The 19821-nt window shown below is 42.6% G+C and overlaps 1 protein-coding gene across 3 annotated transcripts in view; it reads left to right on the forward strand.

Annotated features, from left to right (window-relative positions):
- The first annotated feature begins 774 nt into the window (after window positions 1-774).
- Window positions 775-19821, forward strand: part of TNS3 (tensin 3) — a 197475-nt gene continuing 178428 nt past the window's right edge. For all 3 annotated transcript variants that reach the window (XM_062625324.1, XM_062625326.1, XM_062625325.1), the window contains exon 1: window positions 775-947. In XM_062625324.1, the coding sequence (XP_062481308.1) occupies window positions 846-947 (102 nt within the window). In that variant the 5' untranslated portion in view covers window positions 775-845. The remainder of the gene's footprint in view (window positions 948-19821) is intronic.

Raw genomic sequence — 19821 nt, forward strand, 5'->3', positions numbered from 1 at the left:
AGGAAACTTGGAAACCCAAAGAGAAGAGAACTGAAGCTTTTTGCCCATGATCCCTTCGTTATATAGCAACCAGAGTTACCCAGTGTTACACCCAAAGGTTGTGGTGGGAGCTGCAGATTCTCAGCACTGTTTTGTAAAGCAGCTGTACTTTCCATAGAGATGGAGATTGAAGAATTAAACCAGGCAAAATCACAGCACATTTCTGCAAACTTGAATTGCATGGAATAGCAAATGACCATCTCTAAGGTTACAGTGCTGTGCTTTCATTACATGGTTATTTGTCCTCCCCTTAGCACTATGCACCCTTTTGCAGGCAGGGAAAATAAGTTCTGTTACAAACTCAAGGGAATGAATTCGTGGACACATGCAGGCAGATTACACAAAGAAGCAGGAAATTCTTGTAGGTTCTCCCGTTCTGAAACTGTTTTCAAAGTCATTCTTGGTGTCAACTTTAAATACCTGTTTTTCTCTCTCAAGTTACTCGGGTACTATCGGTTTACTTTAGTGACAGATCACTGGAAAGCTCGCTTTCCTTCTGCACAAAAGCAGCGAAGACTGTTTTGCGAGTTCCTAATTTCGCCGTTACTGTATCCGCACCGCTCAGTGATCCAAAAACCCTCCCACCAGGATAAGGGAAGGCTGTATTTCCCCAGCTGGAGCACAGAGCTTTCGGCACCGGCTCTCTGATTTGTCGTCCGGGCTCCGGAGGGGGCACGGTGTGGTCAGCTCGGGAGCACGGTAACAAAAGGCGAAAGCGGAGCGGGAAGGAGCTGGGAGAACGGGAGCGCGGGTGGCAGCCGGGGGGGGCTCATGAGCGCTGGCGGCGGGTGAGCCCCGGGGAGCCCATGGGCGGCCGGGCGAGCCTGGCGAGCCGCGGCACCGAGACCCGGTCCCGGCCCCGGCCCCGCCGCCGCTCGGCGCAAGGAGGAGCCGAGACCATGATTCAGGTACGCGGGATGCGCTGCCCCGGCCCCGGCGCGGAGGGGGGAGGCGGGGCGGGCGTCGGCTACCTCTGAATAGGCGCCTAAATCGCTTGTTTTGGGGGTAGTTATGGAAATAGAGCGGCCAAAAATAGGGGTGGGTTGCTAATCCTGAAGTACACATGTTAACTTTTCACGGGTAGGAAAGTTTTAGATCAACTTACGGTTTTAAACCCATCCGGTCCCAGTGATGGGTTCCCCTCGAGTTCATGACTGTGGACGGGTATGAAAGGTTTTGATCAGCTTATGGTTTTAAACCCATTTGGTCTCAGTGATTTGGTCTTTGAGTTTATGGCTGTGGCCAAAACCAGGGGAATTGCCAAAATAGCAGCCTCTCGGCGGAGCTGCAAACAGGAGGTACCACAAACCTTTCCAGAGCATTGTCAGAGTCTCTCAGCTCCATGCAACTCATTCCAGAGGCTCATTCAAGCATCTCTGTTTCTGGTTTGCTAAGCAAACCTCTGGACCTTTGAAGTTTCATGCTCTTCCTTCTGCGTTACCTCTGAAAGTTTGGTTCAACACTGGATTAAATTCATTTTAAGCATATGTGTAAATGTTTTTGCTGACTTGGGTTCAGCACACTCTAGCAGTCTCCCTCTCCTTTTGCATGCTTAACTGAGCAATCGCTTTCATTTCAAATCCCTTCTGAAAACATACCAGTTCTGATGAAACCTTTTAGGATTAGTTTCCCAGAAATTCATACAGAATATACCACACAAGTGGTAAACATGCACTAAATAATCTGTACTGGTTTCAAGCTCCCCTTGAGCATCTCATCGGCACTCTGTCTTTGGGACAATCTCCATCACTCTTGTGTCTAACATTTCAAACCACAAAGCTGCCAAGGAAATAGCAGAGTGTATGTGTTGGTGCCAGAATTGCTCTCTTCTGAGGTGTAAAATGGCCAGCGTTCAGTTGTAGACAAGTGGCTCATTTAAAGGGCTGAAATATTTTGCCTTCTCTCAGAATTAAAAGAAGGAGCTTTATTCCATTTGAAAGCATATACAATGATCTCCAGTGATCTCTTGCCAAAGAAACATTAGCCTGTGACCTTATGCACTGTATTAAACCTGAAAATCATAATGTTACGTTGGAAAGAAAAATTACTGTAGCAAACTCCTTCCCCCCTGCCCTCCCCAGATTGATAAGGACGAATTTTCTACTAACTCTTAGATCAAGGACCAGGAGTCTGATTTTAGACTGTTAATGGGGCACGTTTTACTAGAGGGAAGGTTACTAACTGGTTATTGCACACCGACTCAGTTGGTGCCTGGTAACCCCAATTTTATTGGATGCTCTTGAAACACATTAAGAACATATTCCAAGAGCCATGCTTGTTTTCTTTTTTGTGCTAGTTACACATCACTAGTTTTGTGTTATATTACAAGGACTTAGTTAAGATGGGTAACCCTATTGCTCCAAAACAGCATCCTGCTGTTGTGTTACCTGTTCCCCATGGCAGCTTTGCCCCACCACACTTTGGTTCCTGTTGTTCTTTGGGGCTGCTAATTGAGAGTCTGCTTCTCAGAGGGCTCTCCAGCTAACTGATGTTATTAATATTGCTTAGAAGTAACTCCTTTTAAACTAGATTTTACAACCATGTTTCTTCATGAGTCTTCCTTTCCTTGTTAAGATATACTGAAGGGTCAAGAAAACCTGAGCATTAAACCCAGGGGCAAGAGAACAAACTAAATAATGTTAACCTCCTCTCTCTGTGACACTTAAAAGAACTGGGAGAGGCTAATACCAAGCAACAAGATAAAGAAATCCGGTGGTTTCCTTAGCAGCAGTCCATGTCAATTTAACAGGGACTGCTGTGGCTAAGCAGAGCTTCACCACCCTCATACCAAGTTCCATGAAATGGATGGTTTGCATTCTTCTATTATTATATATTAGTATAAATCAAGAGTTTCTTCTCTGAAACCAATTGCATTTAATCAGTTTTAAATTAGTGTGAGTGATGAGGGAAGCTGGGCCAGTAATTCTCAAAATATTGGTTATAAAATGAGTTCAAATGATGGAGTAGTCTACAAAAGCTGGCATAGGCTCCAATTTATGCTGCTATTAGGGAACAGAAAACATGTGGGCAGGATGTATTAACATCAGTGCCTTTATTTTACATCTGGAACATGAAAAAGGAGTCAATTGGCAACAGCTTAAAATGTGAGCTTTCTCTATTGTTGAATTTCTATTGATCTTTCTCCTCCAGCAGGAAGATACATAATTATACAATACACCATCTGAATTGCTACCACTGGGGGGTTGAAATGGTTGTAATATTAGACATTCTGTCTCAGAATATGGCAAAAGGTCTTAATATAAAGTTGAGGGTAAAATAGCATAAATTTGATGCTAGGAAGGTGTTTTAAAGACTGAGGGGATTTGTTTGTTTTGCATTTTCAAGGGAGAGGTATATTTTTCTAGTAGGGTTACACTAGACAAGTAAGTATTTTTCTCTTGGAATCAATGGAATTAGGCTAACTGAAAATTGGCACATAGTTGACATTATGTTTCTTGGTTAGGCCTCATCCTTGGGTGGTTTATCAGCTTTCTGTGAGGGGCTGCTGTGGTAGTGACTACTGAATTTGCTGTTCAGCGTAGACTGGATCAGGACTGAATGCAAGCACCAGCTCTGGCTCAGTTGCTGTAGGTGAACCTTCCTGAGCAGATCCCAGCGTTACCTGAAAACTCATTGTCTCAATCTTTACTTTTTACCCACTTCTTTAAATTTCGTTTTTCTTTGTGTATAATATTGTAAGGGAGAAGAAAAAAAGTTTGTACCAGTCCTGCTGTCTTACATCAGCAAGAACCAATAGTGGAAACTGAAACGCAAAGTGAAGTAAATCAAGTAACTTTTTCAGACTTGCTCAGTGAATACATAACAGACTTCAGGTCTGAGCCTCATTGAAATGCTTGTCCACTGAAGCATATTACTTTTGGAGTAATGAGTTGTCACTTGTGCAAAGCAAGGAAAAGGGACAGTCCAGTGGATCTCTGTACTGTCTTCTCCATACAGTAGGCTTCTGTGTTATATCTTGGTATCTCTGACTGGGTGAGTGTGCAAATGTGAGGATGCTACGCTACATCAGAGGGTAATCACCAGTATCACTCAGTCCATAATCTCCCTACAGGAATATTCTGGCTTCTGCTACTGATGATTTATTTGTACAGATGGAAAGAATTGGAAGCAAAATATTTCTTCCAGGAAGAAAGATTTTACAGGGGGTTTGGATTGAATACTAAGCAAATAACAGCACTGGCCCAAAATGCCCACAAGTTCAGAAGTCTTTAGCATCATTTCCTTGTATTGTGTTATAAAACAGAGAAGTCAGAATAAAACAACAAGAATCTTTAATAATTTAATATATCTTTTTGCCAGTGCAGGCCAAGGTGATGGCAACCATGGAAGACCCAGCCTGGGGCACTGTTAGTCAAACTGTGTTCAAGAAGCTGATGAATGCTCCATCCCTGGCAGTGTTCAAGCCAGGATGGACAGAGCCTTGGGCAACATGGTCTAGTGTAAGGCGTCCCTGCCCATGGCAGGGGGGTTGGAACTGGATGATCTTAAGGTCCTTTCCAACCCAAACCATTCTGTGATTCTGTATGTCTCTATGAATCTTGTAGGCCAATCACCCTTTTGTTAATACATGTGTCCTTTCATGTAATGAATGCATTCTGGGTGAAAGCTGCATAATGTTTATTATTGTATGTAGATGGGAAATCCCTTTGACTATGCATTCTTGTTCCCACTCCATTACTATTACTTAACCAGTCAGGTTAATTCATGTGATGATAGCCCTGTTGCTAACGTTATTTAGTATATGAGTATCTTGGGGAAGCCAGCTTACTAAAGACTGCACATTATGCAACTGGCGCTCTTTTTACGGTCTTCAGTACAATGTCTGGTTCCTTCATTGCAAGTTGTCATGTTTTTAATAACCAAGGAAAGGAAAAAACCTTTCAAAAACCTCAAGCAATTGTAGCTACCGTGTCAGTTAGGTTTCCAGGGGATCTCGGGCAGGTGAAACACACTGGAACATAATGGCTGTTACTGGAAAGAATTGCATTTCACCTTGGTATCCTGCCTTCTGTCTGACAGCTGTGACATGTCCTGTGGAAAACAGGCTGGATTAAAGTGGTTTTCAACAAGTTGGAAGTAAAGATACTTTTTTTCTCTGAAAGATAAAGGCAGCCTCAAGTTATAATAAAAATAATTCCCGAGAGGAACTGAGAAGCAAGGAAGGATTTAGAACCCTTTTTTGCCTTCCAGAAGAATATTAAGGGTATAGGAGGAATGTGAAAGGTTCCCAAATGGCTCAGTTACAGCCCTCAAGTGATGTCTGGAAAGATGAACAACTTTCCCATGAAACTTAAAATAGAAAAACGTCTTCTTTTTTTTTTATAGTTTGTGGGTTACTTTGAGCATTGCTTTTGCTTTGTAATTTCAGAATTGTTTCTTCCTACTGACTATGAATGGCAAATTGTATCATTATAAAGGAAAAATCACTGTTGGTTCTGGTTTTTAATCTAAATAGGGAAGTTTCTTGGATCTTGGATGGTCTTTAGTTGTCCAGAAAACTGATAGAATGAACGTCTCGGATAACACTGAGGGAGAAATGAATGTGTTGTCTGTAAGTAGGTACAATCTGCTTCAAATCTAGCTGGTTACAAGCAAGGAGGTTGAATAGTTTCAGTCACCCTGCCATTCCATAAAGCCATTTCTTTGCACAGATGGTTCAGATCACAATTCCATCCCTGATACACATTGTTTAATCATCCAAACCAACGATTAAATTGTCAAAATTGTTATTCAAAACATGTGAGTTCTTTTATGATATGTGGAATGAGAATCATACTCCCTTTCCTACATCTCCTTCATTCTAGCTGGTCCTTCCTTCTGACCCTGGGGCCTGATGTAGGTCCCATGGCTTCCCAACAGCAGAGAGAGCTCCTCCTCGTGTAACACATGCTCGAGTAGCACTGGTGCCTCAGCAATCCCAGCCGCTCTCATGGGAAAGTAAAATGCTAGCAGCATTTCCCTTCCTCCTCCACTCTGCTTTACTTCTCTCAGAGGTTGAGGAATCATGCCATGGTTAAATATGTACTCAGTTCCATCAGCAGGGTTCTTTATTGAACAAAGCACTTGAACATAAGCAGTTTCTTAAGCCTGTTCCTATACAATAAAGTACTTAAAGGTTCATGTGGTCTTGACATCTCTAGAAATTGAAAATGAATTTTAAGGGTGACTTAAGATATTTTACTGAATTAAAGTTCAGGAATGTTTCATCCCCTAGTGACTCATGTATGGTGCTGGTCATGATGAATTTCCTTCTCCTCCCCAAATATAACAACTCTTAGCATTATACTCTCTTCTGTTTTCCTCTGAAGAGGTAACTACTTGATATTTCCTTTTGCTTTGTTGCATCCTTTCAGGTACCCTTACAAAACCAGCTTTCTTGCCCATTGCCCTCCTTTTTGCCCTCGTGTGGATCATGGGATGCTTGGGTGTGAAACTCTGTGGTGTATCCTGGTACAGATTTTCACTTGTTTAACCCTGATATTTTATACTTTAACATGCTTAGTTGTGATGTTATAATATAGGCCCTGGTTTACATAGCTGCAATTACTGAGTTGGAGTCAGATTCTATGGCTCTTACAGCCCTAAAACTTTCAGTGCTGTTCCCAGCTCTTCATGGATCACTTACAGCATTATAAGAGACTACTGGTGTGACTAAACCACATTAGTAACATCTAAGAATCCTGATTAAGTCTCATACAATGCTGATAATGACTGCTTATAAACTCCAGGTGAGTAAAGATACCTCTTACCCTGAAAATAATTTATAAAGGGTATTTAGGGTCCTGGCAGCTCATGTACAAATACCGTATAGGAAATTCAACTCAGATTTTGGGGGGCTTTTCATCTTTAGCATGGGCGGTAGTTAACAATATTCTTCATGTTAGCCACCTTATATATGGGTTGGGTTGGGAAGACATATGCGAGAGGGACCAAGGGAGGAAAAGGAGATCTAAGTTAGAAGCTAAACAGTTTGCAAGAAACCCTGTAAGCTCATACGCTGTACTCCTGCTTTAGTTAGGTGAATTCCTGCTATCTAGGTTTGGCCAGTAGAAAAGAGGCTGTGGTACATGGTCTTTAGTTGTCCAGAAAACTGATAGAATGAACGTCTCGGATAACACTGAGGGAGAAATGAATGTGTTGTCTGTAAGTAGGTACAATCTGCTTCAAATCTAGCTGGTACATGATACCACTGGGTCCAGTGGCTGGATATTGCAGCTACGTTCGTGTCGTGACTTCATTTTATGAGACCTTCCACTTTCTAGAATTGATCACTTCTGGGAAAAGCCTTTCCCTTCCACATGTGAATCCCCCCTCAGATGTAAAGATATTCTCTTGAATACAGGTGAAGAGAAAACAGCAGTTTTCTTTCTTTCCTCCTTCCAGCCTTCTCTGGTTTTAATACATAAAGAGCCAAAGTAAATGGGACTAGATTTTGCAGCTAGACATGGTTTTCCCATGCCAACTCAAGTGCATGCAGTGGGAATGTAAAAAATAAGCATGTTCCTGATGCTGAGTGTGCGCTAGGTGCTTCTCAGTGTGTGTGAGGGGTGAGGTTATTCTTGTCGTAGTTTATGCCCTCTCCAGTCCCTTGCAAGATGGGGAGAGGTGTATGATGCTGCTTTGTGACTGCCCAAGGCATTTACAAGATGCTGTTTGACAGTGCACCCATTTAGGACTTGTATAATGGTTTTGTCTTTAGAAAAAGCATTAAACCAGTCCAGGATTTCTTGCATTTGCTGTCTAGCATTCTACGCAGTCTCAGCCCTATTGCCTCACCACTTTCGGGGTCAGAAATCACTATTCTGCTTAACTGGTAGCTCCTTTTTCTTGGAGGATTACTGTGAGGTGTGTTTATGAAACTCTGTTTTCTCATTCAGTGACCTGCCAGTTGGAAGACTGAATGGGAAAGGAATTTTCACCTAGAAGGCAAAGGGCGAATTTTATCACCATAGAAGGACAGCAGGGAGGAGAATAACCTGAAATGAACATGTATATCTTGGTGCTTTATGTCTGAACAGTTACTTTAATTAAAAGCTCTGCTTGAAATCTGTTCAGATGATCATTGAGAATACCTCTGCCTTCAAACTGAGTAGCATACCCAAGTTAAAACTTGTATGTGAAGTCCTAGAGGTTGTTTTTCAAGTGAAACAAGTGACAACCTCGGATGTTACTTGTATGGAAATTTTAAAGTCATCATTTTGCAGATTCTCCACTGTCTCTCTCATAGTGCAGCACTTTCCCATCTTGGCTCTAATGAAATTAATGGAATGATGAAGACATTTACCCAAAAATAAAACTTGGTAGGGCAGCCTGTAACAGATCTTTTCACTTCAGTTTATCTGTGCATTAGCCATCAGTCAATACTGCTTTCTGTAGTAATGGGTTCCTGGCTATGGCTTCTTATAAGGTCTTTGCAGTCAAAGCCAAATCCCACTGCCTTGTGGATCCCCTTTTGGGTTAAGTGCACAAATACCTGTTTCAGCTGTCACAAATAACAGAGATGTGAAATGTTTTAGAGAGTCAACTGCCACTGTTGTTTATCAGAGCTGTTCGTCTATAGTAGGAGAGAAAAAGCTAAAGGAAGGCAGAGCTGACTGAAGTGAATAGGTGCTCTCATTCATTCCTAGCCTGTTTCATTTTATAACATGCATAAAGCTAAAGGAAGAAGTCTTTAGGGTGACAGGGTAAAGTGAAGTTGTTGGGGTATTAATTTTAAGTAATGCAACATAATGCAGTAAGTCATGATCATGATGGATCTAGGACAAAGCACAGAACTGTTCCTTAAGTCACCATTTTTAATAGTTGAATTATGCTTTTATATTTGCTGCCTTACACATGGTGTGATGTCAGGAGCTGTGACATATAGAATAAGACTGATCTTTTTGGTTCCCATGTAGATTTCAGGATGGAAGGACTAGGTTGGTTATAGTTTGACTGTGGGACTTGCAAGAGCTTCATAAACTGCTGCTTCAAGCTCTCAGAGCTACCTGGCCTTGCCCCTTTGTTATTTTCTGCCCTGAGAGGACTCTCAACCACAAATGGGTTGTTCAGCCTGGAGAAGAGAAGATTCCAGTGAGACCTTGTTTCAGCCCGTTAGTTCTTAAAAGAGGCCTGTAAGAAAGATGGGAGGCTTTTTAGCCCTGTTGCAACAGGATGAAGAGTGATGGTTTGAAACTAAAAGAGGGAGATTCAGGCTGGATGTGAGGAAGAAATTCTGTACAATGAGGGTGGTAAAACCCTGGCACAGGTTGCCCAGAGAGGTGGTGGATGCCCCATCCCTGGAGACATCCCAGGCCAGGCTGGATGTGGTTCTGGGTAGGCTGATGTAGTTGAAGATGTCCTTGCTCATTGCAGGGGGGTTGAACTGGATGAGCTTTAAAGGTCCCTTCCAATCCAAACCATTCCATGATTCGATAAGCCTTCCCAGCCCTGTCCTACCCTAGTGCATGTAACACTGGAAGCATTAGCCCTCCATTCCATGTCTGGTAGGAATCCGGAGCACAGCTGATGGAAAGTTGCTTTTGGATCTCCACTGTTATCCGTATTTGCCATATGGTTTGGCTGTGCCACCAGGGCATCAGGCAAATGCTGTGTGTGATATTAAGGGACAAAACACATGAAGAGAATTGGGACAGTATGTGAAAATACCGCATGTCCTTTCCTTTCTGTTAACTGGTGGAGAGCTGCCAGTGATGAATCAGAGCTTGATGTCGTAAGCCACTTCTTATTTATCAAAAGCAGTTGTAAGGGGGACAGAGAGGGAATGTGCTGTTCAGCATCTTGTTTCTGTTGCTCCTTGATCTCTGTCATCCAGCTACAGAGCGCTAAAAAAGACCCTATTCCTAATGCTTTTTTGTTGGCTATCCAAGCAATCAGAGCCAACAAATGCTTTTTTTCAAAGTAATAAGACTCTCAGAAACTAATGCAAGTTTGAGACTTGAAAGAGCAAAAGGTTTTCATTATGTTTTTAAAGCAAATGTCAAACATAAACTCTTTTTCATGTCCGTATAAGCCCAATGGGCATGGAATGCCTGCTTCCTGCCAAATCTGGTATTAACTATGGCTATCACTTAGAGGGAAATTAAAACCATTTGGGTCTTTGTCCTTGAAGGCTCCCCGTAGGATTTACGGAGGCTCTCTCTAGATTTATTGCAGTGGCAGCTCATGGGGTTTCAGTGATAGGCTGATAGTGTTGTGGTCTTGAATGCAAGTAGATGCATTTAAGCCTGTGCACGGTGGCAACAGGACTACATGTGGGTTTGTGTGCACTCATGTATGTGTGAGAGAGAAAGATCCATCAGACAGAAGATGAGTGAGTTCAACCTGAGGATTCTGACCTGGATTTCACACAGCTGTAATTTTGGTGGGTGGCTAAACAAAGGGTTGTATTTTTAGCCTGTCTTTAAGGTGTTTGGAACAGTTCCTTCTTGCCTTTGTGCTTGAGCAGGAGAAGTGCTACTTTGTGTATGGGTGTTGATGGGCACTGTAAGAAGAACTATATTCACATGCAAACGGACACTCTTCACTCAGCTCTGCCAGCCCCAAGTCACCAGTGGCAGTGGTAACTTGAGGAGCTGAAGTCATGACGGGTCACGGTGGACCACCAGGGGGATGTCTGGTGGCCAGTCTCTTGTCCTGTGGTTGGCATTTGCCTAAGTAGAAGGATGCTGAGGTTTGCAGTTACTCTGACGCAAAGGTGTGTCTTCTGTTAACTGTTACGAGACATTTGACCCCTAACTTTTCCATGGGTAAGTCCTGACTTATTTCCCATTGAGATCTGGGTAGTTGTAGTTGCATCAAATGTGTCCCCACCTGAGAAAATAGGAGAATCTATTGACTCAAACTGAACAAAACTTGAAGGATTTTAGGGTTCATGGATTCCGGTGTTTTTAAACCAGTGATCTGAAGGCAAAAGCCATAGTGTTCTTCACTGTGGAACCATGTCAAAACAGCATGGGGATGGCTTTTCTTTCCTCAGCCTCCATTTGGAAAGAATTCCTGTTTAGGAATGCGTTTACCCATGTAGCATGAAGGCTTTAAGATGTGAGGGTCTAGACAAAAGGAACACTGTCAGAACTCTCAAAAGAGTGATGGGATCGCCTCTGTGTCACCAAACCATGGCACTTGGCTGTTTTCCTCACAGAAAAAGGAGACTGTTTTTAATGTATCAGCTGAGATCAATGACTGCACTAAACACTCATAAAAGGAGAAATGGATAAACACTGTTTTGAGAGTAAAAGGCTGTTTTACTTATTCATCTTATTTCTCCCTTGCAATCCCTCCTGAAAGGCCATTGATATTCATTAAAATGTAGAACTAATTGACCAGAACCAAGTGCTTGGTTTCATTGTGGATGGCCCTCATGTTCAGAGGCAGAGGCTCTTCTGGAAGGGTGGAAGCTGAGCCTTAGGCAGCTCTGACTGAGATTCCAGCCATGCTTGCTTCTTCTTGAGCTTTGCAGCTCTATTGAAGTTGTCAGTGTAACAGCGTTGGAATGTCATTCAAAAACTCAGCAAACCTGAACAGGTTTCAGCAATGTTGGAGGGCATTAGATGGAAAAATGAATTAGGTGGAACTCACCAGAGTTTTAAACTCCTTTTCATTCCAACTCAGACAACTTTAGCTGCAAAGGACTGGCTCACAGGGTTTAAAAATATAACCTTAACTCTCTGAGAATGAGAAAACAGGATGAGAATGATTAACATTGCTCCAGGATTGCGCACGGAATACTTTAAAGTGGGAGCTGTTCTGAAATTCATTGTGGATGTAATAATTTCCTTTTAAATATTCAGTTTCTCTCTGTTGCTTCCACATACTGTGGAAATTTTCGTTAAGAAATGTATGTATTGTACCTTGTCACAGACAAATAAAAGCGAGGAATCAATACCTAGCCAGAATCCTTGTGAATACTCCCCCAGTTGTATTTCAGTGCTATCTGCAGTGTTTTGATCAGTCATCACCATAATTTTTTGCAGCCAAAGATCTTAACTGAATTATGGCCTTCATCCCTTCTGTGTCTTGGATGTGACTGCAAAATAAAAGCTGGCTTATACCTGTCAAACACCGAGAGGGCGAATATGAAAAGTGCATTTTCACTCTATGTTTACTGAGAAGGAAGATTGGAGTAGGGAGTTTGTGGTATGAAGCTGGGATCCTGACTTGAATAAGCATCAATTCACAGGGATTTGACACAGATGAATGGACTGCTGGCTGCTGGATTCCTGGAGATTCTTTGAACCTCCATTTTTGGCTAACGGTGGGGGGAGAATCACATTTTGCCCTTCCTGTAATAAGTCAGAAAAACTTGCCACAAGGCATTCCTCCTCTAAACCCCTGTTGGCAGCTTGGGCTATTAGACAGAAACTGGGAGCCAGGGTTAGAGACGAAACCTTGCCAAGAAATCCTAAAAATAGAAAGCTGAAAAATATTACTGGTGTCACTGGAACACTTACACTTCTCATTACTTTTATACTGTGGCCTTAAACTGTGGAGGTCAGGATGTGTTGAAAGCATTCTTCTTGCAGATTTAACACCCACACCCCCCACCCCACCCACCCCACCCCCTAAACTTGCAGGCTGGGCACTGAGCTGTGGATCACGGTCTTCTAGATGGTAAGAAACCTGACTGCCCTTGCTATATAAGGTAGAATTTAGAAATCCTATTACACAAGTGATTCCCCCTCCCTTTACCCCTTGTACTGTCCTTTGAGCTGAGGGGGTAATGGGATTCTGGAATGCAGGGCAATTTATGGTTGAATTGCCCTTGATCCAAGCATTAATACTGTTCTCTTATTTTAAGGGAGATAATTTTGCTGTAAGCTACATTTTAAAAAGAAAATACAAACCTCCCCTATTTAATATATAAATAATTCTTTTTAAAGGCTGTGCATTTTTGCCCTCCACATGACTTTTTGCCTGCTCTTTTTAAGTTATTTTTCATGTATGCTCTCTCTTGTAGACTAAATAAGAACAGTTCTAACAGAGTGTAGGAGCTGCAGTGTGTTCAGCAAGACACTGAGTGACTATTTACTTCATCATACTTCCACTGAAGACATGTTCTTAATGGCTATAAAACGGCTATAAAAATCAAATGACTTAGGAAAGAAGGGCCACTGAAGTGTTACTGCTTTGTTAGTAAGATGGGTTACTGGCTTTTATCCTGAGTTTTTTCCCCCCTGGATACTCTAAATAAATGGAAACACTGTGATGGTTCAGAGAGTCAGTATAGAGAAGAACAACTGAAGAATAATAGAATCCTTATAGGGACCAGGGTGAGCCCCATATTGTGGCTTTTTTCTGTGCTTTTGCATGAGAAAAGGCAGAGGTTGACTGCAGTTGTGATTTTTGGAGGTGGCAAAAAAGAGATGTATCACTCAGTGGTGAAGGAAGGTCTTTGTATTGAGCTCATATGCTTCTTTACATGTGTCCTAAATTTAGCTTAGCTATTTGTTTTCTAGAGTATATGCTAAGTAGTATGGTTTATGATGTCTATAGAGAATATCAGACTTACAAATCAGAAACCTCAGCATCAACCTCCAGCATCAGAATGTTGGATTTTCTATTTTATTCCTAAATGAAACCCTGTTCTGACTCTCTCAGAGTGTACGTGTTGGTATTGGGGATGCAATGGATTAGAAATCCAAGTACCTTTTACATGGTGAGTTCTTGTTACTATTATTATTGCTGTTGTGGATAATAATAACAATCATTTTGAAACTCATCCATCCATCTTCTTTACCCACCAGGTAAGAAAAAGGTTTTGTATGTGTGTGACCTGCAGATTAAAATGATACCTGCAGCATCAGTTAATACTTCCTCTGTCTGCCTTGCTTACTCTTTTGGAGAGACTTCTCAACTGATTTTTCAGGTATTCAGCTTCAGGAGCTGTGATGCCAACATCCAACCATGCATCCAAAACCCTGCTAAAAGGCTTCATTGCTGCTGGAGAGGGCTAGACTCGCTGAGTGCTTCCTTCAGTTTTTGCAGTATGTCCAGTTTTAGCAGTGGTCAGATCAAATAGATCTGGCAGTGTCTAAATCACTAGTGGAATGTCTCTGGGTACGGTCTTTGCTTACATGGGTTAGAAGTTCTTGCATTCTTTTGCCTAAGAAGGAGCTTCCTTCCTTTGGCTGAACTCATGCTGTATCTCAGAGGAACACAGAAGTTGGGGGTTTGAGGTACAATACAGTATGCAGTGTAACTGTGTGTACTGGCCATGATATTATGGTGGCTGGAAGAGCACCTCAAAGTACTGATTATAATACAGTCTCATGGGCTGCTGGACTATGGCTATTTTGAGGCACATGTTCTGACTTGCATTGACTGACCTCTTTTTATTGACTAGAAAGATGTCATGCAAACCTCTGCCAGAGAAGCAAATGACCGTAGGACAAGGTACAAATCTACATGAAGGATTATAACCTGTTCTGTTTTGCTTTTAAATCTTGTATGAAAATGTTTAACTGGGACATAATACTGTGAGCAGTGGAATATGTATGAGCTCAGTTCTCACAGTTGAATACCATTCAGAGTGTGGGAAAAATGGGAACCTTGCTGTGGAGAGGCATCTTCTGAGCCAAAAGGATGACATCCGAGACCTCAGATTAAAGTGTAAGAGGAGGAAAGAGTTGATAATTACAGCATTGGATACATACAACTCTCAGGACATAGCAGAAATCATAGGTTCCAAACATAGCTGGCAGAGTGCACACAGAAGTAAGTTCACAGGGACGTGTTTTCATTCCTTACAGACAGCATGAGGCTAACTGGGTTTAGCTGCAGTGTTAACCAGGAAGAGTTCAGACTTTTGAGATGATCTGGTACTGTCCACTGCAAAACAGTGCAAAAGGCAACGTAATGTCTCACTTTCTGTCACATTTAAGAAAAAGAAATCCATGGAGCAGTTTGATGTTATTTGCTGCATTTATTCTATGTTCTGGAAACACCGTCCTGGGGAGCTGAATAATCAATGTCAGCAACTAAGTGCTCTGGCTTTTGCCCCTTGGCTTTTTCTGTCTCAGTGTGTTACACACATAGAATCCCAGACTGGTTTGGGTTAGAAAGGACCTTAAGATCATGCAGTTCCAAACCCCTGACATGGGCAGGGACACCTCACACTAGAACAGGTTGCTCCAAGCCTCGTCCAACCTGGCCTTGAACACTGCCAGGGATGAGGCAGCCACAGCTTCTCTGGCCACCCTGTGCCAGCGCCTCAGCACCCTCAACAGGGAGGAACTTCTTCCTTAGATCTAACCTGAACTTCCCCTGTTTCAGTTTGAACCCATCACTTCTTGTCCTATCGCTACAGTCCCTGATGAAGAGTCCCTCTCCAGCACCCTTGTAGCCCCCTTCAGACACTGGAAGCTGCTCTGAGGTTCCTTTTCACAAACACCTTCAGTTTTTACAAACACCTGAAGGGGCAGGTGTTTGTAAAGGGTCGAAAATACTTTCCAAGGATATGATTATTATTTTGGTTTTTATCCTCTGTCTAAAAGAAGAAAGTACAAAGATGAAGGGAGGGAAATCCTGACTCCCCTGGAACGGCAAATCTCTGCTTGGGTTGCTAGAGCCAGAACATCATTCCCAGACCTTTCATTAAGAAAGGCTTCTCTATAATTGGTCCTTGCCCTTCTGATTTGTTACGACTGCTGCTGATCTGGGTATCCCTGAATAGCTGTGGCATCTGTTTGCAGCATGCATGGCTGGTGGTGAAAGCTTTCTAGTGCTGGGAGGGAGATGTGGGTTTCCTTATGAAAACAGGAGGTAGTGGCAGCAGCTGGCAGTTCTGACCAGCATGGGTCCAGCACTAGGACAGAGGGGGAAGCCCCACAACCAAACATGGGGCCATTTGGAATTACCATGCATACTTGCACCTAGGACACTCATAATGCTGTGGCCTCTCACTGCATGATACAGGAATCATGTTTTATTTGTTTGCTCTCCTTATCCCCTCAATTTCCAGATGGATGTAATGGGGGGTTGGTGGGTTAAGAGCTAGTTCAATGGCCATCTCTTTGGTTGTACTAGAAAGAGCCAGGTGAAAACAGAGTAAATGAAGTCTGAGAAGGACTGGCTTCTGGACAAATGGGTGAAGGCAAATGAATCCTAAGAAGTGTTCCACAATGTGTTGTCCAACACTTCAGCTCAGGATTAATCTACTGTCATTAAGTCTAATTGCCAAAACAAGAAAAGGGAACATCAGGGTTACACTGGTATAGGGCCACTGACGACTGTATTAGGAAAGAAATACAAAAGTCTTCTGTATGATTTAATTAGGTCTAATACCTGGCCAGGACAGTTTTATCAGAGAAAAGCAGAGGAAAACAAGTCGCATTGCCACCCTCTTCCTCCTGTTCAGCCTTTCTCCTCCTCCCTGCAATGCACACACTGTTTCCTATGGGATTGCTAGTTGTGATGCACAGATGAGTTGCTATGGGAAGTTAGAAGGTACCTCTCTGAAGCTGATTCTGGAGGTGCTGAGAAAAGCTTCACTGAAACTGTGACCATTTACTCAAAGATCGGCCGTTCCTGTGTTAAGAATTTAATTCGTATTGAGGGAGGAAAACTGAAATCTATTCTGTTTCGAGCTAATGGTTACGAATTTCTTTTCTTTCAAATTACATCTCGCTCCAGCAGACTTGAGTTTTTACCGAAAGAAAAATATTTAACAATTTCCTTCCTTTTCAGTTGTTGTAACTGTACTCAGTGATTTACCACAGGAAGAATATCTTATTCCTGACTTCCTGATCTGCCTGCAAGCTGATATCTGGTGCCCTCCTGAAACACACAGTTTGGATTGCTGGTCCACCCAGCCATACATAAGTAAACAAGGTTTATACATCTAAAGATGCCAGAGGAACAGATGTTTTCTATTTGCTCAGGGTCTTTTGGCATCAGGAATTAGAGAACAAACTTAACACATCCAATGCCACATGCCTTCTTTAATTGCACCTCTATTAGATTTGGTGAAGGATTCCATTTTGTTGATCAAGGGGTTTTACTGATTAAATTACTGATTGGTAGCTCTGCAAGCAGGCTCAGTCCTCAGAGCTCTTTTTGGCTCTCAGCAGAGGGAGAAACTGATCTTTCACAGATCCTTCTGTTCCCTCTGCTTTCTTCCTACCCCATCTGTGTAACAAAGCTGCTGCTTGATCACTCTCTTGACCTTAAACCTTCAGTGACTGCGAGAGAGGAATAAAGGGAGAGGGGAAAATAGGGGTGACTCTGAAGTAGGAGGCAGGGAGTGAATTATTTGCATGTGGAGACTCAAAAAGGAAGCAAGAGAGCAGAGGAGATCGTGAGCAGGAAGGACCAGACGTTGGCTACAAAAGCAAGAGCTGCAAAGAGAAGTGGATAAGAAGTGAAACAAAAATAGCTCAGGAAATCAGAGACGGGCTGGGGAAGAGAAAGAGGGAGGGAGCAAAAGATGAAAATCCAAGGAGAGATAACTTACCACAAGCTGCATGAATTCCTGTAATATGTATGTATTGACTTACAGGAATGTTTATCTAAATGTTACGCATCTAGGCCACTAAGAATCTAGTCTTCCTCATTAAGTATCCCAGAGGATGATTTATTCAACCCATGCTAACATCATTGCCTACTGCTGTTTGCTGAATGCAGAGGGAGCTCAGACAGTTCAAACTTGAAGGACTGCTTTTGGCTGGCTAAAGATTGGTAAAACGCTTTCTCCTTGCTGTATTACATATTTCTGGTTTAAAAACTGTAAAAGGTGTGATTTTCTGGAGACGTCTTGGTATTATTGTAGGACCCGGGTGGAACTGTAGGTCAGCACCCTTATTGTTGGGAAGGAAAGTTTGTTTAGATCAAAATAATCTAGCTTGATGCTTACACTTGCATTTCACCTTTATGTGAAGAATATGAATGTTTGGTTTCTGTGTTTTGTATTACTAAAGAATCAACTGTAATAGCTCTCTAGAGATCTTTCCCAATTGTGAGGGTGTAAATATAAGTATAGGGAAGGTGTCTGAGCACAGCACCTTAGAATGGAGATTGCAACAACAAAAGTTGGGATTTACATAAGAAACTTAAATCTTATTAATTAAGGTTTATTATGAGGCTGTCACAGTCTCCACACTTGCAACTATGATCTCCTAATTTTCAATTCCCATGACTCAGAATATAAGTCTTAGTTGCTGTTCTTCAATGTGATTTAAGGGGTTTAGTATGTTTCTTTGCCATCTGCCTTCTAGTTACTTACCCAGCAGCACTGAAAGCTATGGGCTTGTCTCCAGTTCAGAAGGGGTGAGCATTGCTTTGGATTTAGTTGTGTTAATCTGGGATGTTTAGGGAAAAAACATTGCTTTTTGAGGGGAGAAATGAAGACTTTTTCACACACACATGAGCTCCTGTCACATTTAAATGTGTGTCTATGTAGGTGTTTCTCTGTCCCTGTTGTTTCAAAGCAAAGTATTAGGAACTTTTGCTTCCCTGAATAAGTCTTGTGCCTCTGAGTAGGGACCCACTAGACAATGTCTGAGCATAAATAATTCTGCTGAAATGCTTAGGCAGGGTTTAGGTTCAGTTGGCTCTGTTCATGCACCTTCTCACTTGGAAAGCCAGAAGTATATGGTGATGTTTGCCTTGGCTCTGCTAAAACAAAAAGGCGATGCGGTTACTGTGTGTATGTGAAAGATTAAGACACCAAAAAAGTAGAAGGATTTAGAGTATTTCCACAGGAAATGAAAGGATTAAGTAGACAAACAAAATTTTGCCTAGGAAAGCAAAATGACTTACTGGAATATACAGCCTCAGGATTAAATGTTTCATATTCCTCTCTACATCTCTGAACACTGAACCACACAAATGAAATTAGCGCAGTACAGCCTAGCAGACATCCTGACACAGATGAGCCAAAAGCCTTTTCTGTGTTTCCTGTATGATTCCAGGCCTGGTTTTGTTAGGAAGTCTGTAAAAAGTTAAATGCATTTGTGTGTGCTGGATGCTCCATGCTGAACCATTTCTCAGGGCACTCCTGCAGCATGCTCTCATACCCCTTGCCCTGTGTGTCCCATCTCCACAGCCAGCACCTCATGCTGACCGAAGCTGTGGCAGGATTTGTTGCTGAGAACAGTGTCATCTTCTTGTACGAGCATCTGTGAGGTGTCAATACTCTGACCTGATGCTGGAGGGAGGAAAAATCAACCAGGTAATGTTCGGCTCCTAGCTCGGGGCCATCCCAGGCACAAACACAGGCTGGGGGAGACTGGTTTGAGAACAGCCCTAAGGAGGAGGACTTGGGGGTGCTGGGTGAGGAGAAGCTCCCCATGACCCGGCTTCAGTGTGCGCCTGAGCCCAGAACCCCCTCGTGTGGAGGTGGCAGGAGGGGAGGCTCTGACAGCCGGGCAGCAGCCCCCAGCCTGCCGCCGCTGGAGGGCACTGCGATCCTCCGCTCCACAGGCAATTCCCAGCACGGGCTCGCTTCTGGAGAGAGTTCTGAAGCTTCAGGAGGAAGCGTGTATTATTGACCCTACTTAACTGTCACTGCCCCTTGCTTCCCTCTGTATGCTTTTACATTCCTTTCTATCACTCCTTTCCAAGGTCACTGTGTATGGTTGTATTTACTGTAACCAAAAGAATAAAACCATAACAGCATCCTATACAAACCACCTATATTTAAGAGAGTATAAATCAGAATATGTAAATTTGTAATCAGGATAGGTAAAATCAAATATGTAAATCAGAAAAATGGCACTATTAAGGATGCTTGTGCAAAGAGCCCAAAAGAAAGCAAAACAACCC

This window comes from Pezoporus occidentalis, unplaced genomic scaffold, assembly GCF_034315485.1.
Source record: "Pezoporus occidentalis ecotype Australia unplaced genomic scaffold, CSIRO_AGI_Poc_V1 ctg28, whole genome shotgun sequence".
Classification (NCBI taxonomy): Eukaryota; Metazoa; Chordata; class Aves; order Psittaciformes; family Psittacidae; genus Pezoporus; species Pezoporus occidentalis.